The following is a 20,664-nucleotide window of genomic DNA, read 5'->3' as shown; positions in this document are numbered from 1 at the left end:
GAATATTTAAAATCATTGGATCCTCCTAGGCTGCCAACTTTTAAGTTAGAATTGAAAGTGGGTTGTCCTATAATATTGTTGAGAAACATCGCACCGAAAGATGGATTATGTAATGGTACAAGATTGATGGTTACTAGGTGCGACACTTGCACAATTGAAGCTCAAATTTTAACTGAAGAAAAGTTTGGCAATTTGGCATTCATACCAAGGATATCTTTGACACCATCTTCTTTACAAATGCCTTTCCAAATGACAAGACGTCAATTTCCAGTCCGATTGGCATATGCCTTGACCATTAATAAATCTCAAGGACAATCTGTGAAATTTATTGGGGTTGATTTGCGTATACTAGTATTTAGCCTTAGGCAATTATATGTGGCATTGTCCAGATGTACATCCTTTGATCGTATAAGTATTCTCTTTCCTAAAAATAGTTTGAATTCTACTACAAATATTGTTTATCCTGAAGTGTTGTTGTAGTATTCTATGTAGATTAAATCACATTTTATCAAAAGGTAACCATGTAAATTTATTTCTATTGATTATGTAATTTTTTATAAAATTTCAATTTAATAATAATTTGAAAAATGGACTTTTGTAGGATTAGATCGAAAAATCTATAGAGCTTAAAAAAAGAAATACGACTAGCTTGCTTCAATGGGGATGTAATAAGGTAATTTCAATCTCAAAGTATTTTGATATGTATATTTCCAACAAATATATTAATCTATATTTTTTTTGTTTCCACAAATTACCAGATTGTTATACATGTTCCTCATTGGGGATACATACTAGTAATGAGGAGGAAGTTTGGACAAACACATGTTATTGACACATCTTTTGTAAAGCATACATATTTTGGAAGGCTTTAACCCACTTTTTGTAAAGCTTTAACCCACTCTTTTGGTGTATGACAATATAATGTTTGTTTTTCTTATGTAGTTATAATTTGATTAGCAGCAGTAACACTAACTGGTATGCATTTCAATTTTAATTTCTTTTAGATTACAGAGCACTGGCTGGTATGTATTATTTGATATTTAATTTTTTTTCATATTTGATTTGTTTGGAATTGTAGAGTAGAGGCTTTATGTATTGTTTGATATTTAATTTTCAATTTATTTGTTGAGATTGTAGAGCACTTACTAATGTGCTTTATTATATAGATTTAGTAATTTTTTTTCTTTTTATTATAAAACGTTAACAAGTATATAATAACTTTAATTTTTATTTTTTATTCAGTGTTTACACTTTTTTTTACTGCCTCTTATATTTTGATTTGTAATATTGGTGAACATTATAAATGTTATATGTTTGTTTCTTAATTTGTATTAAGATTAGGAGGAGTTGTTAGTTTATTTGAGTTTTGTAAAGCATTTAATACAAGCAAAATTGTTACAAGTTTTTTAAAAAGAAAAATATTTCAATATATTTTTTCAATATCTTTATCAAAAAATGACATAAATTTTATAAATTTCAACATAATATGTATAAATTATAACTGCATTTTAATCTTAAAATTATTTATATCGTGCCTTTAAGCACGAGCATACGCTAATATATATATATATATATAAATATATTAATCAAATATTTTATTTTTAAAATTTACTTAAAAAGTAAAATATTTATGAATAAATACAAAAACAAAATAAAAATATACTGAATTTTTTGTTTTTATCTATTTAAAAGTTCGACCAAAACAAAACAAAAAAAACTAGGGGGATGCACCAATAAATCCCAAATTAATAACTTATGCACTGTTTAGTCCTAAAAGTTTTCTTATAGACTGAAAGGTCCCATTACAATGTTAATAACATCAGATACAATGTTAATAACATCAGAGTCATGTTACAAACATTGGATTTCAAACATCTAATGTTCATCAAATTTCAATAATGTTTGAAAATATATGATGAAAAACATCTAATGTTCATTAGATTTCAATAAATTTTGAAATTATAGAATGAAACATCAGATCATTTACATCATTCACATCATGTTGATGTAAAAATTGGACTAAATGGAGCATAAGAAAACTTTTAGGACTAAATGGTTCAACGTTTCAAAAACTAGGACTTATGGGTAAATTTTCCAAAAAACTATATTTAAAGAACCAGAGTTATAGAAGTAAACTAAAAACACTTTTCTGAATAAAAATAAAAGATTAATTTTGCGTCTGCCGGGAGTCGAACCCGGGTCTATTGCTTGGAAGGCAATTATCCTAACCGTTGGACTACAGACGCTGTCTTTTGAAGATGATAACTATAAAAATCTTTATACAAAACAAGACCACTCAAAAGTCCCTCCACATGCTCTCTATCTAGGCTCTCTCTCTCTCTCTCTCTCTCTTCTCTAGTATTCAGCAAAAACATCGAGAAGAGTTGCAGTGTGTAGATGAGGCGGCTCATGGCAACTCATCATCATCCACTTCTCACGAAGAAGCTTCCTCCTCCGCCGACTACTCTCAATTCCTGGCCGCCTCTATTCTTTCCATCACTACGCCTCGTTTCTCCGATGTCCTCTCATCGCCGCTGTCTTTCAACCACTACGGTTCTTGTTTCATCCTCTAATCGCGACGATAATGGAACTGTAAATCAGGACTCCAAGAAGGTGTTGCTCAAGGGAATGAGATATGCTGAACTTGAAGTATGTATATCTCTCTCTTATGTTCTTTTTTTTTCTTTCTTTTGCAATTTCAGCTGCAAACAATGGATTTCGTAGCTATGCCATTGATGCTGCTTACTTTCATTTCTGTTCATATGATGTGTATATGTAAATCTCTTGAATGTTTTGTGATAGGGCTTCTTTGATTGGTAGGTATGGTTTTTAATTTTACTGGAATTGGATTAGGAATTTAGGATATGATTGAGTTTTATGTAAAGAAGGGCAACCCTTTTGCTAACTTTGTCACGTAATCATATTAGTTGTGAAAGTAATGTTGGATGTTTTGTGAATGTGAGGATAATTATACGAAACAATTGTGTCATTTGAGCATTTCTACTATTTTTCCAACATTTTAGGTGCTAACTCAATTAAGAAAGTTAAACTATTATTATGTTTTTAGATACTCATTTTCATACTGTTGCAGCTAAATTTTAGGTAACAGATCATCCAATTCCAATTAAAATAGAGCAATGCTGGTTATGACAACTCATGGGCTGAAACCGACTTACATGGTCGGCCATGATTGGTGCACACAACATTGGGGGCCAATTGTGACCGATTATGTAAGTCAGCTTGGGCATATATTCTGTATTTCGACTTGCACATCATTTGTTTAAATATTACTTTTGCACCACTCGAGGGTAGTGACCTGGTGGTAGGGGCTTACTCCCTTGTGGTTTGGTGACCAAGAGGGCATGGGTTCAAGTGTGTGGTTCAAGAGTCTTGCCTATTAATCCCCTATGGCTCAAGCCAATCTTGAGGAAACCTATGGATCCCCTACCTTGCCAGACTGGTCTAGACCCCTCATGTCCAGCTCCTGTGGTCATGGCCAAGGAGGGCGCAAAAATATATACTTTTGCTGAGCGCAGTAGGAAAAGTATGCAAGTTATCGAATGATACAACTAGACAACCGATATGAATATTGAGTCTATGACTTCAATGTTATATTTTTCTGTACTGTGGGAATTTGTCTATATCATGGACTTTTGCAATATGGTCCCAGTTCATGGATTACATATCTAATTATGTGGATCTGATTTGACAGAAATGGGTTCAATCACATGGATTCAGGCCAGGTCAGGCACTAATGTTATGGAAGCGTCTTTATGGGAATGACATTTGGGCACATTGTATTGATGAACTGGAAGGTTGATTTCTGGATTCTGTCTTCTTCTCTATCCCTTGTTTTGTCTACATTTTTTGAAGCTAATGTATTTATGCTTCTCTGAAAATTAAGAAACCCTTTATATATATTTCTTTGATAAGATTTAGTTTTTAAATTTAATTTATGTAGGTTTGAACAAAGATTTCAAGAAAATGTTGAGTGAACATGCTGAATTTAGGGCATTATTTATGAAAGACATTCTTACAGCATCTGATGGAACCAGAAAGGTGGACACAATCTTTCCTAGTTGTCACGGTGCTACTGATTCGCTTTGGTTATTATCTTGTTTAGAACTAATTGGAAATCATATATGCATGTAGCTAGACAAAGTCCTCTATGCATATATGGGATTTTTGTCATATACTTGTGATTCTTAAGAATCTTCTCATTGATTTTGAACTAACAGGATTTTGCAGATTTTATTCACTTTGGAAGATGGACTGGTAATTGAAACAGTAGTAATACCTTGCAACAGAGACCGGACTACTGTTTGTGTTTCAAGTCAAGTGGGCTGTGCCATGAACTGTCAGTTTTGCTACACCGGCAGGCAAGCTTTCATCCTCTTCATTTGATATTATATCAGTTAATAGTAATGTAACTAATTGGATTTTCATGATGTGCTAATCCATTTTGCAGGATGGGTCTAAGAAGAAATTTGACTGCGGGTGAGATAGTAGAGCAGGCTGTGTTTGCACGACGGCTGCTCTCTGCTGAAGTTGGCTCCATTACAAATGTTGTGTTCATGGTAGGTCTACATTTTAAAGATTTTGAATTTCCTTAAACTTTTCCCCTAGTATGGAAAGATTTCCACTATGGGTTATTTTGATTTTGGAAACTGCTGGTTTCTACTGATGGATTCCATTAGCTTAATAGGCACTGTGCATTTTGCATCTAATCTATTACACCTGCTAGTTTATATTCGGCGAAGGGGCTCCATTTCACATTCTTCTTATGCTTTATGGGCTTGATGAGGATCTAGTGCCGGCACTAATATGAAGTTCATAAAATGCAGAGATTTGTTTGACTTGTGAAAGTCATTTGAAAACTGGAGTTTTTTTCCTGCAGAGATTCTTATCCCTGGAGATTCTTTCCTCCCATCCATACTAGATGAGGAACCATGCCCTAATCTTGTTCAACTTAAGTATATAAGTTGAAATTAGATTATTGAATATCTTCTATTGCTTTCTAAACAAGGGTGGCTAGCTGAATTTGTAGGGGATGGGAGAACCGCTTCACAACATTGAAAATGTCATGAAAGCTGCAGACATAATGGTGCATGAGCAAGGCCTCCATTTCAGTCCTCGCAAGGTTACTGTTTCAACCAGTGGACTCGTCCCCCAGCTGCGACGTTTCCTAAATGAATGTAATTGTGCTTTAGCAGTTAGCTTGAATGCAACAACTAATGAGGTACGTCTCTTCTAGCCGTATTTTAGTTTGCACATGGGGAGAAATAGGGAGTGAGAAGATTGATCGTCGTTCAAAAAATATTGCAGGTTAGAAACTGGATCATGCCAATTAACCGGAAGTATAACCTAGGCTTGCTTCTTGAGACCCTTCGGCAGGAACTTCGTTTCAAACGTAATTACAAAGTTCTGTTTGAATATGTAATGCTTGCAGGCATTAATGACAGGTCAGATAAGCAGCCTTTCACATTTATGCATTTCCATTGCCAATACTTTAGTTCTCATTTATATTTCTTGCTACCCTTTTTTGTGTAGCATTTAAGTCAATTTCATTTATTCTTATCATGTGATTCAAAATTGCTGAATACTTAAGAGAATAAAAGCTTATAACAAACAACCTGACAAAAAACATGACAAAATAATCTCTCTTTTTTTCATTGGAAGCATTACACAAATGAGTATTTTGCTCTATGAAGTATTTGAACCCATTAGCTTACAAGAAATGCTTACATAACCTAAGAAAAAAAAAAAATTGATCTCAAGATTTGTATTTGATCTATTTTAAATGCATTAATTTTTCAGGAGGGATCAAGTGGGCCGTAAGTCATCTGTTCAAAGTCTCTTTTTTTCTTTTATTTATTTATTTTTGATAGCATGCTAGCTTGTCTATATTTCTAGATTAAAATATGTAAGTAGTTTGTTAAAATGATTTATCTTCATTTATTTCCCTCATGCTGGGGAAAAAAGACTTAGGTCTTGTTTGGCATGATCTAAAAAAGTTAAAAAGTCACTATTCTATTTAAGTCACATCATCTTATTTAAGTCACATCACCTTATTTAGATCATCCCAAACCACCCCTTAATGTTAGAATTTCAACGAGTGAGTTTATTTTTATTTAACTCAGCTTCGTACTTGGATGCCCTATACTTAACATTGAAACTGTTAGAAACATTTTTAGTTGGCAGAGAGTTCGTTTATTTGTTAAAAATTGTGGTTACTTGAATTTGATTGGATTGCCTATTTAATGCCTTTCTTGGCATCCTTTACTTTTGTAATGGCATGAAATTCTCTTGAATTGCTCAACTCTTAGAGTGCCTACTATTTAATTTTCTTATAGAATTACATGGCCTATCTTTCAATGTTCTATTTATTTTTGTAAAGATTATCTAGAGAGAATATATCTACATTTTTCAAGCAAAAAATAAAATCCATCTACATTTTACTGTCTGAAATTATAGGCACTGTATTAGTATCTCAGTATTTGGTTCTGTCTGCAGTACGGAGGATGCAAAGCGTCTGATTGAACTTGTAAAGGGCATTCCTTGCAAGATCAACCTTATCTCATTCAACCCTCATTCTGGGTCTCAGTTTAGATCAACCCCTGATGCGAAGATGATCGAGTTTCGGAATATTCTGGCAGAGGCCGGGTGCATTGTTTTCTTGCGACCCAGTAGAGGTGATGATCAGATGGCTGCCTGTGGTCAGCTTGGCAAGCCCGGTGAGACCCAGGCTCCTTTGTTCCGCATTCCAGCTCAATTCCAAACATTATTGGAGACATAAGCGTCCTGACTGGTGCAAAATTTCTTACTTTTTCGAATGAGATGATACAAAAGCGTCGTGAAATTTACCGGCTGGACCGGTTAGATTGGCACTGCCCTAGAGTCTGTTCAGGCGGTGCATCATTTTTGGGGAATGTTAAAGTTATCAGTTCTGGGTAATCTTATTTTCTGCTATTATAATTTTATGTACACAGTATTGTGTTATGTAACCCATTGTTACACATCTAATCCGATTGCTGCCTTCTGGAGATTTGTCAAACCTATGTCTCGAAACATGGCATTTTGTGATGCTATTGGATCTGAAAGGCCGAGATAGTGGTATTTTGATGTTACATAACTTGCGGCGTTTATTTAACAACCCTCATTTCTCATATTTGTCAGGGTTTGTCAAACCCATGTCTTGAAACACGGCATTTTGTGATGCTATTGGATCCAAAAGGCCGAGATAGTGGTATTTTGAGGTTACATGACTTGTGTTATTTATTGGGTAAATTATTAATGGGTTCTAATAGTTAGATTTAATTCTCATCAAGCCCTATTGAAAAATAAGTTTTAATACAATCGTCATTAAAAATAATTTTTTTTGACAATTTTTTTCATATGTCGTTAAAAATTGACAATTAGTAACTTTTTTTGTAACAGTTTTTGTAAATTGTCGTTAAAATTTACCATCAATGACTTTTTGTGACGAATTTTCCGTGACGCTTTTTGTGACGAATTTTTTAAACCGTTGTTAAAACTTATAATTAGTAACATTTTTTGTAACAAAATTTTCTAACTGTCGCTGAAAATTACTAATTAGTAATATTTTTTTATAGTGTATAATGAAAAATGTCATTAATTATTATAAGACCTATTGAATAACAAGTTCCTTTAGTAAGACCTACATGTAAGTTGCCTTTATTTATTTAACCAGCATTGCTCATATTTGTCACGGTTTGTCAAGTCCATGTCTGGAAACATGGCATTTTGTGACACCATTCACTGTATTTGGTTTGAGTTTTTTGGATTAAGTTTTTTAAAAATTGAGTTTTTTGATTTTCGTATTTTTTTGTTTTTAGTGAATATTTTTAAAATTTTAAATATTTTTTTTACTTTTTTAGATGCACCTTACTTAGACGTGTCTAAAAAATAAAAAAATTGTGAAAAAATATTTTAAAAAATTAAGAAATACATAAAAATACAAAAAAAATGTACTAAATTCTTATATTTTTTTGTATTTTTAGTATTTAGTGAATTTTTAAAAGATTTTTTTTACAATTTTTTTACTTTTTAGGTGTATTTATGTTAGGTGTGTCTAAAAAGTAAAAAATTTATATAAAATATTAAAAAAATTCAATGAAAATAAAAAAATATGAAAAATAAAAGTGTAGAATTTTTTAAAAATTATTTTTGAAAAATGAAAACCAAACAAAGTGATTGGATCCGAAAGGTCGAGATAGAGTATTTTGAGGTTAAATGACTTGTGTTGTTTATTTGTCAGGGTTTGATACCCGCTGACCGGCCCTTCCCCGCCGTGTTTGGTGCATTATCCTACTTGTATGCATTGAAAATGCTAATAATGTGATGACGAAAGCCTTGTTTATTCCCATTGTTGTTCACAACACGGGTTTGCTTAGGTTGAATCATTCATATGTTGTGTATTTTTATCAAAGTATATTATATGTGTTAAAAATAGTAACGGTATATTCTATCTATTATACATATCATATTATATTTATTATCATATTTAAGATTATCATACCTAGATTTCTCTTATCTTATATAAAGGAGTCTTGTATCCATTGTTACATAATTATTCAACACAATATTCGATATAATCTATTAAATATTGTAACATGGTATCAGAGTTAGGTTAAATACCTAGTAATTTTGCTTCACCGCCAAGCGGCAGCCTTGCTTTGACCGCCCGTCGAATCTCAACACATTCTACTGTCATATTTTCTTTTGGTTTTACTTCGTGGTGATCTCTTCCTCTATCCACTAGTTTATTTTTATCCCAAATATGTCTATCATATATATATATTTTTTTACTCTTAATCCATTTTTTTGTGTGTTTCTGTTCCACTTTGTTTTCCCCTCTATTTCAACTTCAAATAGATTTCTATCTTCAAACCTTTTTGAGTTTGAGAGGATATTATACCTATATCATTGTGAGTACGGTGATATACCATGTGACCACTTAAACCGCCTCATCTGTCGCACAACCCAAGTCACCCCCCTCTGGCGCACTTTTGGTGCACCCTTGGTGCACCACCTAAGCCGCCCATTCTGGCACATAACTAAAGCTACCCCCTCTAGCTCACCACCAAAGCCGCCTCCTAACACACTTTTAAATAAGTCGTTCCTTGGTGCATTCAATCATTTGTTGCCATCATTATCCAACACCACATCATAAGTTACGTGTAAACCACGTTTGTTGGTTCAACATCCAATTCTCTATATCGATCTAGCATGACCTCTTTAAACTGTCCCGACATTGATTCCGGTTAGTTTCTACAACGATCCGACATGACCCCTTAAACTGTCCCGACATTGATTTTGATCAGTTCGTACAACGGTCCGGCATGACTGCGTAAACTGTCCTAACATTGATTCCGATCAGTTTCTACAACAATCCAGCATGACCTTAAACTGTCCCAAGATTAGTTTTTACCAGTTTCTACAACGGTCCAGCAACTGTCTCCCGGCATTAGCTCTAGCCTCTTATCTATCTCAAGCACCCTTGTGCACCCATCTAGACTTTTTAATCTATTTGTCTCGGATCTATCCATATTTTATTTTATTTTATTTTTCAGTTTTATTTCATATTTTTTTGGATACTTACATGTAGGCCCTAATAAGTGAACTTATTATTTAATAGGTCCTATGGGAAAAAAATTGTCACTAAAAAAATATTACTAATTATAAGTTTTAACAACAATTTATAAAAATCATGACAAAAAAAGTCACTAATTATCAATATTTAGCAGCATATATAAAAAATTGTTACAAAAAAATTATTTTTAACGGCAGTTTTATCAAGACTTATTTTCAATAGGACTTGATGGGAATTAAGTCTAACTATTAGGACCTATTGGTAGTTTACCCAATTAATTTCTCTCTCCAAACTCAAGTAGGTATCCCTATTTAAGTTTGAAGGGTGTTAAATATAGTAACTATATATTCGGTCTATCATACCTATCACATTATTTTAATTATCATATTTAAGATTACATACTTAAGTTTTTCTCCTTCTATATAAAGAAATTTTTATATATTATTACATAATTATTCAATATAATATTCAATATAATACAAATCTCTCTCCCTCTTAGATAGTGTAAGAATATGTGTGTACTGTGTGTAGATTAAACTTGAGTCTTGAGATGTATTTGGATGGTGTGAATATTCGTTATTGTGATGCACATTATTCCCATAAGATCCAAGGGCAATAGCTGAATGCTTCAGAGACAAGTAATTTTGGGACATTGTTAGATTGGATTGGCGTGGAGTGCGTGGAGCGACATTGGTCACGCGTTTTCCAACTTTATCATTTACCCAAAAGGAGCAATGCTACATTTACTATTTAGGTTTAATCATTTATATTTATTATTTAATATGTCAATGTCAATGTCAAATTACATGATAAATATAAAAAGTAAAAGTAAATGGTCAATTTTGTTTAAAAAAAAAAAAGAAAAAGTATATTATAATTTCATCTCATCATCAAATTTTAATTTTATCATCATTACCAATCTTATAAACCCTAACCCTATATCTTCATCCATCTTCATCAATTCTAACCTTATAAATACAGTCTTAATCCCATCCTTACCATTTCCAACCCTTCTTATTTATCATGTGGCTAGAGGAGTTGGGAAGAGGAGGGAGGGGCAAAGGAAGATGGAGATGGAAATTCGGGTGGTGAGGAGATGGGGGATAAGCTGTTAGTGGTTGCAATGATGGCTGCCAGAGGTGGAGATATAAGGGCTAAAGTTAGGATTTTAATGATGAAATAAAGAGTGACCACACCATAATTTGGTGTGACTCACTTTACTCAATCTTCTCTCTCTTGAATTGTAAAGAACCTCCTCGCAAAAATATTGAAGCTATCTGTTAGTTAGTTAATGGTTTGAATTCAAACATCAATAGACACAACTTTTAGTGAACCATGGTGACCGTTGTTGTATGAAACAAATTCAAATATTATACCTATTCCCAAAGGTCACTTATTTGTATATAAATACTTAACAGCAGATTTAGAATAATTGATATATGAACTAGAAGATTTCCATTTTCTAACTTTCAGATAATCGATATTCCACTGAAAGATAATCTTAACAATGGCAATTGATCGAAAAACCCATAAGGGTGTTTATCACACGAGAATATCGATTATCCGAAAATTAGAAAGTGGAAATCTTCTAGTTCATATATCAATTATTCCAAACCTGCTGTCAAGTATTTAAGATTATCTGTTGGTGGTATTTCGATCAATTGCCATTGTTAAGATTATCTTTCAGTGGTATTAAAGCAAGGTTATACATTATCGCAGATGTCGAATTTTAGTCCGGAAGAACAAAAATTTTCCGAACTCTTTTTTCCAAAAATTCAGAAAATCATTGATCGTCAATCTTCGGCATTGGTTAATTCGGTTTGTTTATTTAATCATCACCAACATGTTGTATTTCTAGAAAACTATCTGAAGAAAATAACTGTTGGTGGTGCTATTGTTCCAAACCTTGCCGAAAGTGAGTCCGAATTACACCGTTGGAAGCAATTTTATAAAATATTTTTCAGTTCAAATTGCGTCTCCAAATTGGCGCCATCTTGTTCTTCACCAATTTTCATCATAACGGAGAAATTCGTTGTGAAAAACGGAGAAAATTTGATCCACAAGATCCAACTTGTAGTGTGTGGTCTTCTACCCCCACCGGAGCAGACAACCGGAGCAAAAGAGCCGTTATTTATTCTAATTCAAAAGATCAATCAATTGGGCTCAAACTAAAAGGGCCAAAAATTAGGAAAACAGCAAGGAAGTCTGTTCCCTTGGGCCTAAAAATTAAAAAGAAATTTTTTGGGCCAATCCAGCCATCGGCCCAAGTCAACCAGGCGGAGCCCAGCCGCCCAAAGCCTCAAGGACCGCCCAGCCCAACGACTTAGCCCAGCAGTCCAACGCTGCAGCCCAGCGCGCATCCAGATCCGCGCGTCGACCCAGCGCACCGCGCTCGGATCCGCGTCTGTCTGCTCCACACGACCGGCGTGATGATCCGCGCACTAACTCGTGCGTTGACCAGTGGTTCAAGCCAGTTCAAGCCGGTTCAGCCAAGACATTGAACTGGCAGATTGGTTCAAGGGGTTTTTCGGCTCGTTGTCGCTCATTTCATAGCCGTTTTCAGTCATTCAAAAGCCAAAATTTTTAGAATTTTTCTGTGGGTACTTGCTCTACATTTTCAAAAGAAAAAATTCAAGGAGAAGGCTATCAAAGGATGTTACCAAGAAAAACATCTAAAGAAACATTGTTTAAAAGGCACCATTGTGTTCCTTAGGCTCGTAACTATTATTACAATACTCATAAGCAAAGTATTGGGTTTACTAGGCCATTGGGTTTTTATCATTCTTCTTACCCAAGGCAACAGTATCGTTCTATTCCTTCACATCATTTTCATCACAGGGGCTGATTCAACAACTACAAGATTTTTCCTTATTGTTGTTATTTTTAATTTTGCTTATTTTTATTTTTAGTTTAGTATTGTAATATTCACATTTGTATTTTCATATTCACATTTGAATTTTCATAGTAACAATTTTGTTTTTAATATGGCTATTAAAAATACAATGGATCCTTCGAGAATCGAGATGCTTAATGGAAATAATTTCCGAGCATGGAAACGCCACATTTCTTATCTTCTTACACATGAGTTCTAAACCAGATGATGATTCTAATTGGTTCCAAAATAAATAGATAGAAGATGATGCAATGGCAAAGGCAACTATGTTACATAATATGAAAGATAACATTATTCCGCTCTTTGAAGAACATGAAACTGCCAGACAACTAATGGAAGCACTAGAAAGTAAGTATAGAGTTCGATCGGATATTCAAATTCAATTGCTCTTAGACAAATATAATAACACTCGTATGAGTGATAATGATAGTGTTGGTAATCATGTTCAAATGGAATTAATTGCTAAAGAATTATCCAACGCTGATCACTCTTTGTCGGACAAGATACAAGTAACAACCATACTTAATAGTCTTCCATTGTCTTGGGATCATGTTATCACATCTCTAACTCATAGCAGACGAGAGATTTCAATGGTAACATTGCCTGTACTCTTAGTTTTGGAAGAAGAAAGAATGAAGCGCAAGCGTAAAGAATGATTGTCTTCTAACTTGTTGATGGCACAATCTTCACCACAACTACAGAATAATACCCACACTCCATTCCACAAGAAAAAGATGACTTTTTTCAAGAAAAAATGAAAAAAAAAAAAGGGATTTCAGAAAGGATGGAAGAAACCACGCAAATGGCAAAAACAACAACATCACAAGCATCAAATTGGCCCATGTTACAAGTGCGGTCAAAAAGGTCATATCAAAGCCAATTGTCCTCAGAAGAAGTAGAAAAAGGAAAATAACCCTGTTGCCATGACAGTTTCTGAAGCAATGGTACTTGAACCTTCATCAAATTCATGGTGGATTGATTCTGCTGCAACTAGGCATATTGTGCAAAATAAAGACATGTTCGTGGAGTTTACTGAAAAGAAGGTTGGCGAACACAGAATCTACATGGGAAACAACTCCTATAGTGATGTTTTGGGCATCGGCAACTGTCAATTCTCTATTAATGGAACTTCTATTGTGCTTCATGATGTGCTTTATGTAGCCAACATTCGGCGAAATTTAATTTCAGTTCCAGTGTTAACTCAAAAAGGTTTTGAGATTAATTTTAGGTTTAGCATAGTATTGATTAAGAAATGAAGTGTATTAGTGAAAGGTGTAAGAGTGAATGATATGTACTCTCTTCCTGTTGATAATAAAGTATGTATTTCTGATTATATGCATGTTTCTACTAGTAATAGTTCTTATTTGTGGCATTTAAGGTTAGGTCACATTAATAAAAATAAAATGTCTCGAATGTTTAAAAGTGGCTTATTGCCTAAAATATGTTCCGATGATTTTGATATATGTGAACCATGTATCAAAGGCAAAATGACTAGCAAGTCATTTTTCAAACATTGGAAATCATCGAAATTACTCGAAATAATTCATTCGGACATTTATGGGCCTTTAAGAACTAAAACTCATCAAGACATGGAATACTTTATTACTTTCACTGATGATTATTCAAGATATGGACATATCTACCTTCTTAAACACAAATCAAAAGAAATTGAAAAGTTTAAGGAATATAAATTAGAGGTAGAAAAGCAACTTGGTCGGTCCATTAAACACTTGAATAATGATAGAGGTAGCGAATATGAAGCTATGGATTCTTTTTGCAAGGACAATGACATAAAACATTTGTTTACAATGCCATACACACCACAACAAAATGGGGTCCAGAAAGACGAAATCATACTCTCATGGAAATGGCACGGTCTATGATGGTTCATGCTGATCTTCCTATTCATTTTTTGGGAGAAGCCTTGTCCACCGCTGCGTACATATTAAATAGAGTCGAAACAAAAGCCAAACCTCTAACTCCTTACGAATGTTGGCATGGAACTAAAACTAATGTTCAAAATCTCAAATTTGGGGATGTAAGGCACATGTACCTATTCCCAAACCTTTAAGGGATAAATTGGGAAGCAAAACTTGGGAATGCAAGTTTATTGGTTATGTCGAAAATGGGAGTGGTTATCATTTTTACCATCCCGAACGTGGATTAATAGAAAGTAGAGATGCTATTTTTCTTGAATCCACTGATCTTGTTACTCCTATTGAACAAATTGAATTGCTCTCTGAAATATCTCAAGATTCTTCTCTTCCTTCTTTATCACACAGTCCACATATTTTCCCTGCATCATCTAATAGTGGGAGCAAAGGCAAATTACATGACGTTGTTTTACCTGCTTCGAATCCTAAGATAAGTGGGAGTAAGAGAGCAAGACGTCCATCTACGTTTTTGAAAGATCATTATGTTTTTCAAGTTGAAGAACTTAATAACTTAGTGGATGATCATACTACTTATAATGAAGCAATAAGTAGCAGTGATGCTACTCAACGTCCATCTACGTTTTTGAAAGATCATTATGTTTTTCAAGTTGAAGAACTTAATAACTTAGTGGATGATCCTACTACTTATAATGAAGCAATAAGTAGCAGTGATGCTATTCAATGGCTTGACGCAATGAATGAAGAACTTGACTCGATCAAGAAAAATGATGTTTGGGAATTAATTGATCTCCCAAATAGAAGAAAAGTCATTGGTTGCAAATGGGTTCTTAGAAAGAAATTCAAAATTATTATATCTAGATCAAGAGAAATATCTTGACAAGGTGCTCAAAAGATTTAATATGGATAACTGTAATTCTTTAAGTACACATGTTTGCAAGGGACAAAGTCTTAGTAAAAGTATGAGTCGTCAAACAAGTCTGACATTGAGGAAATGAGAAATGTCTCGTATGTTCAGGCAGTAGGCAGCCTAATGTATGCTATGACAAGTACTAGACCTAACATCTATCATGCAGTCGGACTGGTAAGTCGATTTCAATCCAATCCAAGTAAGGAACATTGGCAAGTAGTCAAAAGAATATTCAGATATTTAAAAGGCACTAAAAAATTGAAGTTATGTTTTGGTTTGTGTGATTTAGACATAAAAGGATACACTGACACAGATTTTGTAGGAGATGTAGATGATAGAAAATCTACTAGTGGTCATGTGTTCTTGTTTGGTGGAACAGCAGTTTCTTGGTTAAGTAAGAAACAGAGTTGTGTTGCAAAGTATACTATGGAAGCTGAATACATGGCTTGCAGCACAGCCATTAGTAATGCAGTTTGGATAAAACGATTTGTTGACAGTTTACAATTAGGTATACCTGTCAGACCGGTCAATATGTTTTGTGACAATCAGTCCGCCATCTCATTAATAAAAAGTGGAGCAAATAGCTTCAAGGGAAAACATATTGATGCAAGTTACCACTATATTCAGGATATAGTAGAGAGAGGTGAAATTAAAGTCAGCTATATGCCCTCAGAAGAGATGGTGGCTGACCCTATGACCAAAGGGTTGTCTCTGGAAAAATTCAGAGAACATATAGCTAATATGGGATTGAAAAATGCCTAGCTAGGTGGTTTAGCTACTCATATAAGAGCATAGTCGGATGACTCTGGGGACGCCTAGATAACTGATGTTTTGCGACTTTATCTTGCATGGAAACATGTGTTTGGTCAGGTAACAAGATAGAGGAACTGACAAGGTATGGATATCATAATTAGCATGAGATGTAAAGTCCATTATATGCAACGTGCTACTAGATGATATTGTCTTCTTGATCAGCAAAAAGTTATTGATAAGGTGTGTTAAGGAAAACCTTCAGGAATGGGTCTTAAAGGAAGTACTTAACAATAATTTCAATGCAGGTCGATACATGAAAAATATATGCGGCTGAAGTCGTCAATGGTGATTGGGTATGGACTATGAACCCAACACTGAAAATTGATGCCGTTCATTTGAAATATAGTGAATTGAAGTCATCTGGAGTATGTGTCAGTGGGAGAACACATTCGTACGGGTGCGGTCAGATTGGTGGCAAAAATGTGCGCACGTATGGCCAAGTCACAATCAGACGTCGATCTATGAGGTAATTTCGTAGATGGAAGTTGTCATGAGGCAAAATTTTGGTACCAAGGTTAAAAATGCTCAACTCAGGTTTATCATCATATTATGGTGTGTTCAAGTGGGAGATGATGGAATAAAGAGTGACCACACCATAATTTGGTGTGACTCACTTTACTCAATCTTCTCTCTCTTGAATTGTAAAGAACCTTCCCGCAAGAATATGGAAGCTATCTGTTATTTAGTTAATGGTTTGAATTCAAACATCAATAGACACAACTTTTAGTGAACCATGGTAACTGTTGTTGTATGAAACAAATTCAAATATTATACCTATTCCCAAAGGTCACTTATTTGTATATAAATACTTGACAGCAGGTTTGGAATAATTGATAAATGAACTAGAAGATTTTCATTTTCTAACTTTCGAATAATCGATATTCTCGCGTGATAAACACCCTCACGGGCATTTTGATCAATTGCTATTGTTAAGATTATCTTTCATTTAAGATAGGGATCCAAAGAGAATGAAAAAATTCGAAAGTTTGAGGTGATGAGACTTCAATGAAAAGTTGAGTATAAGAAATTTTAATAGGTATTATTAGCAGCGCTCGTGAATAAAGCACGACTTCAAGTTTTATCTTAACAAATGTTTTTTTTCGATCCTTGATTTCAAAACTTTATTTTGTTTGAATCAATAATTTTTGGCTGATTTCCTTCGTCGTGGTGGTGGTGATGAAGTTTGTTGGTGAGAGAACCACAATCTGCCAAACATCTTTAGCTATGACAAAGATGTCACTGCCTTAGCAACATGATATGTTGTTTGGAAATTGGCCCCAAAACTAGGTGGTTAAAAAGCAAAGATTCCATCTCATCCAAGGCCTTTTTTGCCACATCTTCAATAATTGGTTTTGATGTTCCTCGCATTTTGGTAATGCGTCAAGTCAACAAGGTTTGTCATTGGTGGGATGATATCGCTTTTATGTTGTGTTTGGTTAGAGAATTTGAAAAGAAATTTGAAAAGAAAAATTAAAAAAATAGATGAAATGTGAATAAAACATACTTATATTTCACCTAATTTCACACATATTTTCTTTTTTTACTTTTTAAATTTCTCTCCAAATTCGCCAACCAAATATAGCGTTAATGAAAAAATTATGTAATGCTCTTGACATAAATTTACATTGCATCTCAATTTATTATTTATTGATTAAAATTGTAAAGTCTAATATTTTTTATTAAGATTGTAAAAAATAATTTAATAAGTGTCAAATAATAAATTATGTAGGGTAATATTCCAATCAAATAATCACCCGGCCTTTAGTGGGTGTCCATTTGGTCATTGTAGGTTGTCCATGTGGCAAAGAGAGAGGACCCAAAGTTAAAGAACCCAAAGTAAAGATAAAAGACCCAATAGGGAGAGAGAGCTTTGAGAGGAAGAGTATATTATATCAAAAAATTCTACGAGTCCATAATCCTTTTATCATGAGTTGTAAAGGTGAAGATTGATCTGTTGTACAGTGGGCCTTACCTAAAATTTAGATTATAAGTTGTTTTGAAAAGTTACTTTTCAAGTTTTAACTTACCTTTTTTTTCACACAAAAAAATTAAAAAGTTTTAACTATCTTTCCAAATTGTTGATTTGTTTGGTAAAATTGTAGGTAAATTTTCTAATTTGTAGCGTTGCTGGTACTATATATTTAATAGTTGAGCTTATTTTAATAAATCAACCTAGAATATCACCTGTATTATGTACGAAATAAAAATAAAATATTATTTAATAAAAATATAATAATTATATTTAAATTTTTTTATATTATGTAAAATAAAAATTAAATAGAAACTAATCAATCGGGATTTTCTAAATTGTTTAAAATTAAAAAATTAAAAAAATTAGTATGAGATATTGATCATAAGGTTTCTCACTAAAAATTTCATTTTGCTTATATAAATGGAAATATAAGATTTACTTTATATAAGTGAAACAATTCACTTTTTCCTTCTTTTCTCAATATGAGATTATAAAATAAAAGTTAAATGAAAGCTAGCCAATGAAGTTTTTTTAATTGTTTAAAAGTTAACAATTGTTTGGTGAAAAGTTTATTTCGAATCAAGTAATTTTAGTCGTTTAATCTATAATTAAGTCAACCTTTAATTTATTTTAAATACTAATATATTTTGATAAAACCGCTAATATCGCAGTTAAACCAGCAAATCAGTCAAACCAAAAATGGTTCACCATATCGGCTAGGTCAAAGGACCAACTAACTTATACAAAAATTAATTAATTAAAATTTTAAAATTTAAACTGTTTTCAACTAAAATATACACAATACTACAATATTAAATGGGAATTTAAAGTTTATATAGTGAAACAACTCATTTTTTCTCTCATTTTCCTGATGTGAGATTGTAAAATAAAAGTTAACGGTTGTTTGGACGGAAAATTCATTTTTAATCAAGTAATCTTAGTCGTTCAATTTTGAATAAGGTCAATCTTAATTTATTTCAAATCAAACAAATCTAAGTAATATATTTTTATAAAACAGCTAGAATCGTGATTAAAATAGTAAATCAGTCAAACCGAAGACGATTCAATCTAATTAGTTAAGTCAAAAAAACCAACCAATTTATAACAAAATTAATTAATTAAAACCTTTAAATTTTATTTTAAAATTTAAATCATTTTGAACTAAAACATACACGATACTATAATATTAAATGAGAATATAAGATTCACTTTATATAAATGAAACAATTCACTTTTTTATTTTTTTCTCAAGGTGGGATTGTAATTATTTTAAAGTTAAATATTAGGAGAGTTTCAACATCTCATACAAAATTATTTTTAAAATCAAAACGTCTATGTGAGATTGTAAAATAAAAGTTAAATGGAAGCTAACCAATGGAGATTTTCTTAATTGTTTAAAATTAAGAAGAAGAAAAAATGGTATTAATTATAGGGTTTCTCACTAAAAATCTTCTTTTGGTTATATAAATTAGAACATAAAATTCACTTTATATAAGTGAACACAATTTACTTTTTTATTCTTTTCCCGATATGAGATTGTAAAATAAAAGTTAAATAGAAGCTAACCAATGAAAAAAAATTTAATTGTTTAAAATTAAGAAATTTATATAAATTGGAGCATAAGATTTACTTTAGAAACAATTCACGTTTTCCTTCTTTTTTTTCCCGATTTGAGATTGTAAAATAAAAAGTAAATGAAAGTTAGCCAATGAAAATTTTCTTAATTATTTAAAATTAAGAAAAATCAATAATTTTAAAACGAGGGTTTAGAACTTCTTGAAGGCTTCTTACTTAAAATTCCCTTTATAAAATTCATTTTATAGAAATGAAACAACTTACTTTTTCTTTCTTGTTCCTAATGTGAGATTGTAACACTTTATATAAGTGAAACAACTCAATTTTTCTTTTTTTTTCTCGATATGAGATTGTAATTATTTTAATATTAAATATTATGAGAGTTTCAATATCTCATACAAAATTATTTTTAAAATCAAAATTATGTGGGATTGTAAAATAAAAATTAAATGGAAGCTAGCCTATCAGAATTTTCTTAATTGTTTAAATTTAGAAAATTTAAAAAAAAATAAGTGTGAGATTTTGATCATAGAGTTTCTCACTAAAAATCTCCTTTTGCTTATATAAATTGGAGCATAAGACTCACTTTATGTAAGTGAAATAATTCACTTTTTCTTTCTTTTTTCAATGTGAGATTGTAAAATAAAAGATAAATGGAAACTAGTCAACAGAAATTTTCTTAATTCTTAAAATTAAGAAAATTCTTAATAAAATAATGGTTTGGAGCTCCCTAAAAGGTGTCTCCCTAAAATCCTCATTTTCCTTATATAATATATAGATAGATAGTGAAACAAACTTTAATTTTTCTTCTTTTCTCGATGTAGGATTATAAAATAAATCATAAACTAATAAGGGCATGTTTGATTGGGTGGATTAGAGCATGGGATTAGGATTATTAATCCGTGGGCCCAATTATCTCATGTTTGTTTTAACATTTTGGTTTAGGATTATTAATCCAATGGATAATTAATCCAACAAATTTATAGGATTATTAGT

At 32.5% G+C, this 20,664-nt stretch overlaps 1 protein-coding gene and 1 non-coding gene across 3 annotated transcripts; one reads left to right on the top strand and one right to left on the bottom strand.

The window, feature by feature from the left end:
* Window positions 1-2,174: 2,174 nt before the first annotated feature.
* On the bottom strand, window positions 2,175-2,246 carry TRNAG-UCC (transfer RNA glycine (anticodon UCC)). The gene has a single exon. It is a non-coding gene; the product is annotated as a tRNA-Gly (tRNA).
* Window positions 2,247-2,293: 47 nt separating this feature from the next.
* LOC114320293 (Radical SAM superfamily protein) lies at window positions 2,294-7,054 on the top strand. 2 transcript variants are annotated; one of them, XM_028267440.2, is made up of 8 exons: window positions 2,294-2,649; window positions 3,713-3,815; window positions 3,962-4,106; window positions 4,239-4,379; window positions 4,469-4,577; window positions 5,048-5,239; window positions 5,326-5,462; window positions 6,514-7,054. In XM_028267440.2, exons 1-8 carry the CDS (start codon window positions 2,398-2,400, stop codon window positions 6,794-6,796), a joined length of 1,362 nt encoding a protein of 453 aa, XP_028123241.1. In that variant the 5' UTR covers window positions 2,294-2,397; the 3' UTR covers window positions 6,797-7,054. The 2 variants fall into 2 exon arrangements, with proteins under 2 accessions (XP_028123241.1, XP_028123242.1); XM_028267441.2 differs by having other exon boundaries at window positions 2,295-2,649; window positions 3,962-4,059; window positions 4,249-4,379.
* The last annotated feature ends 13,610 nt before the right edge of the window (window positions 7,055-20,664 follow it).

This window comes from Camellia sinensis, chromosome 5 (assembly GCF_055761805.1).
Source record: "Camellia sinensis isolate YWXY chromosome 5, ASM5576180v1, whole genome shotgun sequence".
Classification (NCBI taxonomy): Eukaryota; Viridiplantae; Streptophyta; class Magnoliopsida; order Ericales; family Theaceae; genus Camellia; species Camellia sinensis.
This window is presented reverse-complemented; position numbering and strand designations above follow the sequence as displayed.

Bases quoted from the DNA above. Each gene is read 5' to 3' on its own strand.
- LOC114320293 (XM_028267440.2), top strand. From the start codon at position 2,398: ATGAGGCGGCTCATGGCAACTCATCATCATCCACTTCTCACGAAGAAG. The intron at 2,650-3,712 runs GTATGTATATCT...CTGATTTGACAG, and splicing joins TGAGATATGCTGAACTTGAA to AAATGGGTTCAATCACATGG. The intron at 4,380-4,468 runs GCAAGCTTTCAT...TCCATTTTGCAG, and splicing joins CAGTTTTGCTACACCGGCAG to GATGGGTCTAAGAAGAAATT.